This window comes from Suricata suricatta, chromosome 11, assembly GCF_006229205.1.
Source record: "Suricata suricatta isolate VVHF042 chromosome 11, meerkat_22Aug2017_6uvM2_HiC, whole genome shotgun sequence".
NCBI classification, from domain to species: Eukaryota; Metazoa; Chordata; class Mammalia; order Carnivora; family Herpestidae; genus Suricata; species Suricata suricatta.
Window position 1 is genome coordinate 34,421,108 of NC_043710.1, and position 14,351 is coordinate 34,435,458.

The window sequence follows — 14,351 nt, forward strand, 5'->3', positions numbered from 1 at the left end:
AATACATAGTAGCAGAATATTTACTATTGAAGCTTGAAAAGATGTGAGTTCTTTGTGTGCACTCTTTCATTTATGCATGTGAGAGGGTTTTCTTTTCTTTTTTTTTTTAATATTTTTACATTGTAGTACTTGTTTTGCTTGTTGGTGGTGTCTGCTTATTTAATCATTCCGTCAAGGACAGAAATTACATAATGGGTTTTTTTGTTGTTGTTTTGTTGTTTTTTTCCCCCTAAGAAGTGTGTCTTGGGTTTTTCCCTTATTATTTTCATTACTTTTTTTTTTTCCTCTTCTTTTTTGGTGGTGGGGGTGGTTATGTTTAAATGAAGTTGCTCTTAACCTTTTTCTAACTCTTCCCACTTACAAGATGAAATTACTAACAACCATAGCATAGTGTTCATGTAAAAATTAAACAAAAATTTTACAAAGAATACCTAATATAAGACCTTGATCATGTTCAATAAACTTGTAGAGGTGACTGACACCATCATCAGCATTATCAACTTCATGGAATAGAAAGCTAAGGACAACGGTGACTCCACATGGTTCGGAAACATGGTTCAGTCCAGTAACTAAGAGACAAGCTCGGAAGGCAAATTTCCTGTATTGAAACTCTGGCTTCCCTTGTGAAATTCAAAAATAACTTATCTTCTCTAAGCATAATTCTTCATGTATAACAAGAAAAATCACATTAATAGTATATATCTTAGAGACATATTATGAAAATTAAATCCTATAACACAGCTAAAGCTTTTAGTGTATATTATGTCCTCAATAATTTCAATATTCAAACATTAAAATACATTATCAGATATTTCAGAAAAATTTTCTAATTAGATATAGATTTTGTCTCTAGTTTTTGATAGGGATTTCACTGAGTATTCATAATTTTTCATAGCTGACTCTCCTTTCTAAGGCATTTATCCATTTTAGTAATGAGGTTTATTAAAGAATCTTGAGAACTATCCTTTGTGGAATTCAAAATTCTCTTCTAGAAATCATTCCTATAATCATTCAACTCTTGGTCATAATTAGTTTTCATCATTTTATAATATAAAAAACACCAGGGGCAAAGTGATCTTAGAAGCTGTGAAAAACGGATGGCCTTGTGAAGCACACAATTTTCTCCTTTCTGAATTTGCAAACCACAGATTCCCAGACTGCATTTCAAATGTCATTTCTTTTTAAAGCACATATGATAATAAATAGCTCCCATGGTCAAGCCCAGAAACATATTCAAAATTGGTAAAAAAAAAAATGCAGGGGTCTTTAATGTGACTCCACTGAGACAAGCCGAGTGGCTGCACGTGCTTTGCAGCCAGGAAAATTAGCTTTCATCTCACCTGAAGGTTGACTTTAATTCCATCAAGTTCTCTTGATGTCTTTGTCAGCTGATGGAGGATGTTGCTTCGCTCCTTAAAGACTTCTTTCAGCTGCTTTTCTAGATCTTCATAGTCCTGTCTAACACAGAAAAGAATCGCATGAGAGCCCCTCAAATGCTTCCATGTGGCTTCGGCCACTTTAAAAATAATCACAGGGGCACCTGGGTGGCTCAGTGGATTAAGCGTCAACTTTGGCTCAGGTCATGAACTCGCAGTTCAAGCCCTGCACTGGGCTCTGTGCTGACAGCTCAGAGCCTGGAGCCTGCCTTGGATTCTGCATTTCCCTCTCTCTCTGTTCTTCCCCTGCTTGCACTCTGTCTCTCTCTCAAAAATAAATAAATATATTTTTTAAGTTAAAAAAATAATCACAAACCTTTGCATTTAAAGCAAAATTAAGATAATTGCAACCTTAATTACTAGGAAGTTTACTTTTTTCCTGTTGCAATCTCACAAAACTCAATATCGTAACCTGAGCCAAAATCAAGAGTTGGATGATTAATTGACTGAGCCACCCAGGTGCTTCTGGTTTTTTTTTTTTTCTTTAATCATTTTTTAACTGTTGTTTTCTAGTGCTCTTTGTATTCTTGTTTGGAGGAAACTGGAATGCTCCCCTGCTGAGAACCTCAATATTTCCCCCACGGCCTTTAGATTTCCACAGATGAACAGTCTCCAGGTCTCCTCTCAGTCTCTCCAGCAAAATCAAATGATGATGGGCAAGGCAGATTTTCCTCTATTTCTAATTATTCAGCTTTAGTTCATATCCCAATTTGTGTCCCCTGAATGTGAGAATAAACACATCTCCAAAATTATCTTCAGGGACCATAATAAATCACAATGTTAGACGACACGCATTGACAATATATTATATGCAAGATGAGGTATCATACATCTTGTCTCAGTTAATGTGCAGAACAACTCTGTTGGATAAGCCGTAGTATTAACCCCACAGCAGAGTTCAAGGAACTGAGTCACAGGGATGGTAACTTCCCAGAAACATTTCTATTAAGGGTGTGGTAGATCAGTCAACCTTCAGAGTCCAATGTCTTAGCCAATACTTTGGAAGAACACCATGACTTGACTACGCATTTATCATAGTTAAATATTCACTGTGCCATTGTAGAACTTATTATGTATTATTTCTTCCTTTACTATTAAATATGTGTCTTTGGTATTGAAATTTTTTGCCATTTATTATTTTCAATTAAGTAAAATTAGGAATAGCATTTCCTTTTTTATTATTTACAATCATCTTTTAATCCTATCACCATATTTGGCCTTCAGACGAATTCATGTGGAAAGGAGAACCAACTTAAATCCATTTTTTGTTCATCTAAGTAAACTGAAATACACAAAAAGGATATAATTTATCAGGGAAATATAGCCGAAAAAGTTAATTAATAGCACCACTCAAGATTCAGTCATTCGAAGTTCTTATAAAAGGAGAAAAGTAACCTTAATGAAGGCACTGAATTTACCACATTTTCTTGCATTTACAAATGAATGCTTATTTATTTCCCAATGCCAGTTATTTTTTTCCCATAACATACGTATTTTTTAATATGTTTACATGATCCTTGTAGAAGTGTAATCTGCAATGGCTTATACATCTCAGAATTCTTTCCAGGTCTACACATATTAAAATCCACATGCTTATATTTTAATGTATTTTAGACCTGGACATTTAGGGTGTTTTCAGTTTTTCTTTCTCCTAAAAAGTAATGAAATCCACATATGTGGGTACAAATATATTTTACTGGAAAAAAAAACACATATTTTACTGAAAATTCCTATGACATATATTTCTAGAAATGGAAATAGTTCACTCCAAAGTTAACATATTACTTTTTATAGGTGCTAGTAAATTGCTCTCCTATAACTTAGTCTAGTCTATACTTCTATTATCAGTATAGTATTCTGGTATTCTCTCAACACATTCATCTGAAATGGAAACTGTTTTCCTCCTTTACTTAATATTTGTTAGTGGCATGAGTTAAAAATGGTACCTTCTCTAGGACAAAATTTTCAATCACTTCATTGGAAATATTAATTATATTTTCATAACTTTCATTAGTACTTGCATTTCTTCCCTTATGAATTATCTGTGTAGCTCTTTTACCACTCATAGTTTGGGTTAGCTTGCTGGCGCTGCTGTCACAAAGTACCACAGAATGGGTAGCTCAAACAACAGAAATTTTTCTTTGTCTCACAATTCTAGAGCTAGAAATTAAAAATCAAGCTGTTGGTAGACCTGATTCCTTATGAGGACTGTGAGGGTAAGATCTGTCCCAGACTCTCTCTTTGGCTTACAGATGGCCGTCTTCTTTCTATGTGTCTTCACATTATCTTCTATGTGTGACTCTGTGACTAATTTTCCATTTTTATAAGGACACCACTCAGACTAGGTTAGAGCCCACTCTACTGCCTTATTTTAACTTGACGGCTTCTATAAACACCCATCTCCCAATGATGTTATATCTAAGGTACTGGAGGGTAGAACTTCAAAGTATGAATTTTGGGGAATATGACTCAACCCCTAAGAGTTATTTAATCTATTGCTTTATAGCAATTTCTGTATGGTTTTTAACTGTTTGTTATGGGGAAAATATTTTCTAAATCTGTTATTGATTTTTTAGTTTACTAACTCCCCAATTTCTTGTAAGTATACATGGAGATAATTCTTTTCCTAAATTTATGGCATCCATATTGTTTTTGGAGAAATAGATCTTCTCCACTTCAATACTGTTCTTTAAAAGTGGTTAGAATCTATTCTGATGTATTGATGAATTTGTTGCAACACCATTTCATGGTTTAGATATTAAAGTTGTGTGCTACATTTTGTTATTTCCTAGATTTCCCACTATCATTTTTATTTATAGTTTTATTGCTAAATTTTCTGTATTTGTGTATTCTCAGTGAATTCTGGAATCATCTTGTCAAGTTCATAATAAACTTCTATAGGGAATTTAAGTGAAGGTGTATTTGTATTATAGTTATACTTAAATAAATAGATAGCAATAGAATATCTTTCAATCCCAAAGTTAGGTGGTCTCATATATTATTCTACAACTTTTATATGATTCAGCAATGTTTTAAAGTCACCTCAAAGAGTTCTTGCTCATTTCTTGTTAGACTTGTTGTTATTGTGGATTTTTCCATTCCACTGCCTAACTGAATGTTGCTAGTTTCCTTTAAAGCTACGAAGTTGATCTTGATCCCAAGTACCTTATTAAGCAAATTTAGTACTTTCTGTAGTTACTTAGTCGATTTGCTTGGCTTTTTCAACTAGGCAGTGATATTTTCTTTGAATGATACCAACCATTTTTTATTCTCATGGTTATAACTTTTATTTTTTTCTTTGTTAATTGTATTGGCTAAAACCTCCGAAACAATATTGAATAGAGAAAAATGATAGTAGACCTTCTTTCTTGTTTGTGGCTTTAAGGTAATTATAATAATTGTGTTTCATCAGTGACTACAACGTATGCAAATATTTGCTATAACTTTCAGATGATATCATTTTTCTCAGGCCTTTTTATTTTAATTGAGCTGTAGTACTTATGCAGGAAAAAAAAAAAATATATATATATACAATCCCCAAAGCACATTTCTAGAACTCTCAGAAAGTAAATACATAAGAATTTTAAAAATAGGCAATGAATACCATTTATTACATTCTCTGTCCTCGCAAGATATAACCAATATTCATACTTCCATTACTTCATAAGTATTTGCCTATGTTTGAAAGTTATGCAAATAAAATTATTGAATATATCTCCTTTTATTTGACTTGTTTTATATACCATGGAGTTTGTGAAACTCTTCCATACTGTGTGGAGAAATAATTAAAAAAATTTTTTTGGAGAGAGAGAGCGTGATAAGGAGAGAGAGGCAGAGGAAGAGAGAGAGAATCTTAAGCAGGCTCCATGCTCAGCACGGAGCCTGTTGTGGGTTGTGATCCCACAACCCTGCGATCATGCCTGAGCCAAAACCTACAGTCAGATGCTCAAACAACTAAGCCACACAAGCATCCTGGAAAAATAGTTAAGTTTGATCACTACATAGTAGAGTAATGAATAATCATATTGCAGTGTATGTATTCTAGTTCTGATAGAAACTTTTTTTTCCAGTTTTCAACTGTTATGAATAGGGCTATGGATATTTCATATGCCTTGTATTTAACATACAAATAAATGTATGCCACATATATATCTAAAAAGGAATTGGTCATTAGATGGCATGCATTTTCAACTTCAGTAAATACTGCAAAAGAATTTCCAGATAAGCTATGGCATAGGAGAGATGAAGAATTTCAATTGTTTCAAATTCTTATAGACTATGGTATTGTATTTTTAAAATTTCAATAGTCCTATTGGATGCAAACAGCATTTCATTTTAGCTATAATTTGCATTTTACTGGTGACTCAAAGTGGGCACTTTACAAAAAATGATTTAAATTTTATTTTTTGGGTGGCTGGGTGGCTGAGTCAACTAAGAGTCTGACTTTGGCTCAGATAATGATTTCATGATTCATGGTTTCAAGCCAGGCAAAGGGATCCACAGTGACAGTGTGGAGAATGCTTGGGGTTCTCTCTCCTTCTCTTTCTGCCCCATCCCTGACTCACACTTTCTTCCTCTTTCAAAAATAAATGAATGCGCTTTCAATACCACAAATATGGTATTTCCTATTGGCCTTTTGGTCAATTTCTCAGTTTTTTAAAAATTGGATGTAAACATGTTTTCTTCTATTTCTGGTTTCTAAATCTGTTCCATTTTATTCATTAATGGAATCTGAATGCTGTCAAATATTTAGCGGTTTCTTTTCTCATTGTGGTGTGTTATTAATTGTGCACAGCTCTTTCATTCCTTTCCATATTTCAAATGTAGGTAGGATAGAAACCCCCACAACATTCACTTGGTCATGTGACACTTCAGTGGAATATTAATGGACATGATGCATTGAATACTGCAAATGATGTTTATCTGATTTTGCTTAGTTTCTTGTTTTCCTGAAAATCACCACATGAAGAAATTCCCCCAGATAACTTGCAAATTCAGGCTTCTTCAGAAAGAAAACATGTATAGCAAACCTGAATTTGATTCAAACTCTAAAGCAGAAACACCCCAATGACTCTTTGACATGTTTGAATGACTCTTTGAAAACTAAATGTTATTTTAAGCCATAAGGCTTTTGGAGTAATTTGTGAAAAAGTAGTATCACAGTAAAAATTTGTCTCAGTGAAGGAAACAATTAACAAAACTAAAAGGCAACTGATGGAATGGGAGAAGATATTTGCAAATGACATATAAGACAAAGGGTTTGTATAAATCTATCAAGAACTTATCAAACTCATCACCAAAAAAACAAACAATCCAGTGACTAAATTGGCAGGACACATGAATAGACACTTTCCCAAAGACATCAGGATGACTAACAGATACATGAAAAGCTGCTCAACGTCACTCATCATCAAAACCACAATGAGATGCCATGTCAGAATGGCTAAAATCAACAACTCAGGAAATAACAGATGCTGGTAAGGATGAGGTAAAAGGGGAATGCTTGACACTGCTGGTGGAATGCAAACTGGTGTAGCCACTCTGGAAAACAGTAAGGAGCTTCTTCAAAAAAAATTAAAAATAGAGGCATAGCTGGGTGGCTCAGCTGGGTAAGCATCTGACTTTGTTTCACCTCAGGTCATGATCTATGGTTCATGGGACTGAGCCCCACATCAGGCTCTGTAGTGACAGTGTGGAGCCTGCTTGGGATTCTCTCTCTCCCTCTCTCTACCTCTCCCCTGCTCATTCTCTATCACTATTTCTTTCAAAATAAATAAACATTTTTTAAAAACTAAAAGTAGGACTATCCAATGACCCAGCAAATGCTCTACTAGGTATTTATCCAAACGATATAAAAATGCTGATTTGAAGGGGCAGCACTATTAACAATAACCAAATCATGGAAAGAGCTTAAGTGTCCGTCAACTGATGAATGGATAAAGAAGATGTGGTACACACACACACACACACACACACACACACACACACACACAAACAATGGAGTACTACTTGGCAATCAAAAAGAATGAAATCTTGTCATTTGGAACAACATAGATGGAACTAGAGTGTATTATACTAAATGAAAGAAATCAGTCAGAAAAAGACATCATACGATTTTATTCATTTGCAATTTAAGAAACACAACAGACGAACAGGGGAAGGCAAGGAAAAATAATATAAAAACAGAGAGGAAGGCAAACCATAAGAGACTCTTTAATAAAGAGAACAAATGAGGGTTGCTGAAAGGGAGATGGGTGGGGCATGGGGAAAATGGGTGATGGGTAGTAGGAGGGCACTTTTTGGGATGAGCACTGGGTGTTATATGTAAGTGATGCATCACTGGCTTCTTCCCTTGAAAGCAGTACTACAATGTATACTAACTAACTTGAATTTACATAAATAAAGAAAAAAACCAAAAACAGTTGTCTCATAAATGCATCCATTGAGAAGATTGTATGCATTTTTTTCTTTTACACTCTTAATGTGCTGAATGACACTGAAATTTTGCATATGATTAATGATTACATTAAATCAAACTCATTACTGAAATCAATCATTTTGTTTATCATATATAATTATGTTAGATTCAATTTGCTAATATTTTGTTTAGGATTTTTACATTCATTCTGAAGGAGAAATTTAGTTATAAATGCCCTTTGTCAATGTAGCCATGTAAAGCTATGTATCTAGGTAATGTTTAGCTCATAAAAATATTTGGAAATGTGCCCTCTTTTCCTATTACCTGGAAGAATTTGTGTAAGGTTGGTAATATTTCTTACCTGAATGAGTAAATTGACATGTAAAATCTTGTGGTCTGCACCTTCCTTTGTTAGAAAGTCCTTATAGATTTAATGTTTCAATAGATATGCAACTATTCAGATATCTTAATTGTCCCTATGTTAATATTAGTAATATACATTATCGTCCATCTCATTGTCATTCATTTCTTTCAGGACTCTCAGTGTCAGAGATTTGGCTTCAGCTCATCTGGGCACATCTGCTCTAGGCTGAGCTTATTTCGTTTCTGTGATCATTTCCTGGTCAAGTAAATGGCTCTGCTTCTGTGGTTGACTGTCAGCTTGTCAGGGAAGGCATGTCTCATAGGTCCCTCAGGATTCAGAGACTTAGCCTGTGCATATTCATATTTCAATTGGTTAGCAGTCTAAGAAAATTAGCAGAGGTAAAGGAGTATTTTCCAGGTTTAGGCCTGAAAGTACTATGATATCACATCTGCCATACTGCATTGGTCACAAAGCAAGTCACAAGCCCAAGGCATATTCAAGAGGGAGAGAAATACACTACATTTCTTCATGAAAAACTACTCAAGTCATAAGGCAGGTGAGTACGTGCATCAGAAGAATGATGGTGGTCATAATTCTAAATAATCTGCTACGTAGCCCCAGCTGTTAACTTCTCAGTACTTCATTCTCAGAGATTACCCCTTTGAGTACTTGCCCCTTGCTCACTGGGGGTTCTCCTATGCCTTTAAAGGGATTTGACATTTTGTTCAGTTTTCCACCGTCTTCCACACTGACAAGTATGTTCAATTTCACTGAAGATGGAAGTTTGGGGGTCATTATTTAACTATTTTCTTTAGTTCTCAAAGACCATCAATTGCTTGATGCAATCCCATCTCTTCTCTAACTTTGAATATTTGAACACCTTTCTGTGCAACTACCCAGTCTTACTGTCCTACTGCAAGTCCTCATTATCTATTTACAGAACTGTATTAATTTATTTTTTTTCTTCTCTAATCCATTTAATGCACTGCTCTCAAATCAGGCTTTCTAAGCTTAAAGTTCTATCTGCATCAACATATAATTAAAATATCAGTGCTCTTCAGTTACGTCAAGGTCAAGGCCATCTGCCCTCTGGCTTGTAACTATCTTTATTCTCCTGTTTCCTGGCTCAGGTTTTATCTCTCACCTCTTATGTGTGCTGTATTTAATTGTCAACCAAAATATTTCTTAAAAATTCTTAAATGTATTTTGGTCTATTTTTATTCACATGAATTAACTAAAACTGAAATTAAAATAAACTCCCCAAATAATTATATGTTAGATTATTTATGATAGCCAAGCCTTCCACAAAACATCATACTCTCCACAGTCTTAACCACTTTTGATTCCACAGTCAAAACCTCCATACACATCAAGCCAGTCTTCTCAAACCTCATTTTCCTGCAAAGTTCTCTCTATTCCCCATCTCCCTTCAAAGGTTTTATACTGTATTAATAGCATATTACTTATGTATGGGTCTCACTACAAAACTGAAATATTTGTATGAACATTGTCTAGCCCTATTACCTAGCACAATGTTGTGCGTTGACAATGCTGAACTGCACCTGAGACCCGCACGCCTGTAAATTACCCATGGTTAAGAGATCCTCTTGGCATTTTATGTTCCAGAAAAGGCTTTATTGCAAAGAGCCATCTTTCCTATGTGACTTAGGTAAGACTCACCGATGACCCTCTTGTTTGCCTGTGACAAAGTCAGAGACTGATCCTTCAATTTCCCATTCCTTGTCTCTAAATGAATAGCTGAACTGTTTGTCCCACTGACCTATCTGGACAAAATGACATTTGCCCAATGTACTATCATCAGGCTTCTCTTCTTCCCTCAGGCCCTTGACAGTTGTCGCACCTTAGCTTAAACAAGCACTGCGAACTCAGAAAGCATTGGGACATAGAACACCACACCACCACTCCGCAGCCTCAGCAGTCCTTGATAAAGAGACAGTTTCCTGTTCACATGTTTGATCACACCACCTATTCACCCTGCCTCCCCACACCCACTTCTTTCTAGTTGTGATTCTTCTCTCTATAAAAGAAAACCTTTTTGGAGCACCTGGGTGGCTCAGTCGATTAAGCATCAGACCTAGGCTCAGGTCATGATCTCACAGTTCATGGGTTCAAGCCCCAGATCAGGCTCTGTGCTGACAGCTCTCAAAATAAAATAAACATTAAAAGAAGAAAGGAAGGAAGCTTTTTTGCGTTTACCCTTGTAAAGGTGCTTGAAGATTTAATGGTTAAAGCACTCTCCTTATCTTAATGAAATTTTGAATAAATGATTGATTTACATAAGTCCAGAGTGTTTTTATTTCATAGCACATTGTGAGGTGTCTAATAGATGTATGTTGGCTGAATGAATTTTCACTTCTAGCTTTTGCTTGAATTCCTCCATCAACGTGGAGTGCCTTCAACTACTATGTTAATCTAGATAGAAAAATTACCTCATCTCGCTTCTGCCATGAAGTCTCCTCTTAGAGCTATCTAAGTCCTTTCTTTTCTTTTTTTTTGCTTTTTTTGTTTTTTGTTTTTGTTTTGATGTCATATACTCTATCCATTCCCTCATTTTATAATTAATTATCAGAGTTAGTAATTTTTCATGAATAATTAATTGTACATTAGCTTGTATAAGAATAATGAGTTCTTGGGATCATGTATCTCTATTAATTATTATTTAATTTGACATTTAAATAATCTTAGATGGGTCAGTGGAAGCCTCTACAAATTGACTCTTGTTTCCTGCAACTTGTCCCCATTATTCTTGGAACCTTTCCTTACACTTTATGCTCTTTCAATGCCCTGTCAGAACCAATATTTCTTGTTTACTCTAAATGCAAATACATAGAAGTAATGCTCATCACAGAGTCATTTTTATTGACGTTTCAACTTAACCTTTTTGTTTTTTGGGTGTGTTTTTTTGCCTTTGTTTTAAATGAAAAAAATCCTCCAGACTGTGTCCAATGCCTTCAGATTTAAGCCATTTATAATTCAGAGATCTGGAGTAGTGCTGTGAGATCTCAAGGTTTGTTTCTTCCACAGAAATACAACAACAATAGTAATTACAGAAATGCAAACCTCCATTCAACCTGTTTGCAGCATTTCTGTCTACATTTAAAAAATCATTTATTATGGTAACTATCACCATAGTTTTATATTATTTATCCTCACAAAATATTCTCTAATTTATTGCATACAAGCATATGTCAGATATTGTGGTAGACATTATACATATATCATTAATGTTCATAATCTCCTAGAAGTGTGACATTATATTCATTTTGCAGGCAAGAAAGCAAGATTCAGATAATTTCTCCAAGGTCACACAGACAGTAATGATTAGTTCTCAACCCTAGATGTCTCTGATGACAAAACATCACATTATGTGGTCTCTATAATAAATGGACCCTCTAAATATTTTCTTGGTTCCTCCTATGTGTTAGGGATCTTTAAAAAAAAAAAGGCAATACATTATACCTAATCTAATAGAAAATAATATAGAAGTCAACTTGAACACACATCATGATGAGGGTAACGTGACAAAATGTGGTAGAAGAAAGGCATTAGGAGAGATCAACTTTAGGTTAAACAATTATGGATAATTTCATGGAAGAAAAGACTTGTGTTGCACCTTGAATGATACATAGGATTATTAAGGAAAAGTATTCTAAGTAGAGGAAATATATAGGTAATGACAATGTATAAGGAAAGTGCTGAGTGAATATACATTATAAGTCAGCAAGCAATTTAGTCTAAGTTGCATATAGGGTACTCATTGAGCTACTGGGTAAAACCTGAATAAGCAGGTAAAATTCAAATTATCAAAATTCTTAAATTCAAGCTCTGGAGTTTTAAATTCTTTCTATAGGGAATTTATTGCTCTGTGAATTGCCAAGAAAGATATATTTAGGAATATGTATATATTCAGATTAATAACTCAAGAGCATATCAAAAGGAAGAAAGATTAACATTATTCTCTCTCCAGTTGTCAAACCTATTCCAAAGTGTATATTTTTATTTATTCATAGGCAAGAGATTGAATAAAAGTGACTTTTATTTGGGTTGGCCAAGATATTAAATTGGTGACCATGGGGAGTTGTATCCTGGGAAACACCTACAATGTCTGCCCTCAGGAAATTCAAGAGACCCAAGAAATTCCTCTGAATCTTCGCAGAAAGGTCATGGATTATTTTGTTAAAAGGCCTCTGTATTATCTGAAGCCAACAGACTCAACATCCTTTTTGACCATGAGGATATTTGCATAGTATTTTTCTTTCAAAGTCTGTCATTGCAAACTAAGAGAAGCAGCCAAAACCCACTGTGGATGTGGTGGAATTTATTCTATACTTTTCTGTAATGAACGATGTCTAGAAAAGTATCCTTTGGGGAAGGAGAGTCTCTCGTATAAATAAAATCAAAGCCTGAAGTGTCAGAAGCCTTTTGGCAGGAGTGTTTTAAAATAAAAATACACAACTCTTCTCCCAACAATCCTACACTTGGGAATTTTTTCATAGAAATTAAAAGTTCTGGCCCTTGAGAACATAAATTTAAAGGAGCTTTAATCATAGATAAATATCTGGAAACGAGATAAGAGATCTGAGTAAATTATGTTACATTAACTGACAAGGACTCCCCGAAACCAAACTTTAGTCAAGCTCTTAGTGTCTGTCTGGTCCGCAGCACCAAGTTGTAGCAGGAATCTTGCTAAATCAGTTTAGCCCAGCACCCTCACCCCCAATATCTGGGCATCTTGGGTATCAGATCCAATTTTCCATCCTCCACCATTTCAGGTCTGCTTTCAGCGAGAATCCTGCCAAATTGGGCTGGTCAGAACCCTCCTGTACCCCTGATGTTTCCTCTTCATAATTTTCATTCCATAGATCTCATCCTGCTGCTTCATTGTGAATCCTTCCTTGTCCCTGCTGTATTCAGAATTGACCCCAGTTCTATACAGAGATCCCTTTTCCGCCAACTGCAGTGGTCCCTGAATAAAATCTGTTTTTATTGCTTTAACTACCGATCTGGTTTTCTTTGACAACATAGTATATTCTATCATTTAAATGTTATGTTATATGTCCAATCAGAGCCATGCACATTGACTTGAAAGGATTTCCATGAGGTACTTTTACGGAATAAGAGGAAAAATTAAAAGTATGATGCACTTATATAACATTAGTAATAATGAATCGTGGCCTGTGAATGTACAAATGTGTGTTTGTGTCTGTGCCTATATAGGATTATGTTAGTAATGATAAAAATTTGAAATGAAATAGGTAAAGAGAGGGCAGAGGAGGGTTGCAGAGAGAGGAAGTTTATAAAAGGAAGGTATAAGCAAACATCAAAAAGGAAAAAATAGAATGTGTTGCCTTTATATAAAATTATATGTGTTAAATAGGAAACTTTAAAAATCCCTAAAATTTCACAGATAAATACATCCAAGCACACATATTACCATCCCACCATCACCCCTCATAGATGTAGGCACTACATGAATATCCTGATGCCTGTACTTAGAAAACACTTATCAGAGAAAAAAGTTTCTGGATTGAAAACATGGGAAGCTAAATAAATAAATAAATAAATAAAGGCAAACAACCAGTGTCATCATGTATGTTTTAGCTTATACATTAGATACAAAATTTGAAAATCAAAATTTGATTTCCAGATATTGTAACTAACCAGCTAGTCAGACATTAGGAAATCATTATAACTGTCTAGCCTCAATCTCCATCTTTGTGAAAGATTTTATGTTTCACACATAAAATTTATGAAAATAGCATGAGTTTATAGGGTTAGGGTGAACAGAATTTGAAAATAGGAGGCTTGAGGCGCCTGGGTGGCTCAGTCGATTAAGCCTCCAACTTCGGCTCAGGTCAGATCTCATGTTCATGGGTTCAAGCCCCACATCAGGCTCTGTCCTGACAGCTAGCTCAGAGCCTGGAGCCTGCTTCCGGTTCTGTGTCTCCTTCTCTCTCTGCCCCTCCCCCTCTCCTGCTCTGTCTCTCTCTGTATAAAAAATAAATAAAACATTAAAAAATTTTAAAAAAGAAAATAGGAGGCTTAATTTTCCCTGTGGAAAATAAGGGAAAAAAGACTCTCTCACTCTTTCTCAGAGCATTTACTTTAGAAA

At 35.0% G+C, this 14,351-nt stretch overlaps 1 protein-coding gene across 3 annotated transcripts in view; it reads right to left on the minus strand.

Moving 5' to 3' along the window:
• LUZP2 (leucine zipper protein 2) overlaps positions 1–14,351 on the minus strand; it is a 454,470-nt gene that overhangs the window by 246,039 nt on the left and 194,080 nt on the right. For all 3 annotated transcript variants that reach the window (XM_029915060.1, XM_029915061.1, XM_029915062.1), the window contains exon 2: positions 1,341–1,458. In XM_029915060.1, coding sequence (XP_029770920.1) covers positions 1,341–1,458 — 118 coding nt within the window. The remainder of the gene's footprint in view (positions 1–1,340; positions 1,459–14,351) is intronic.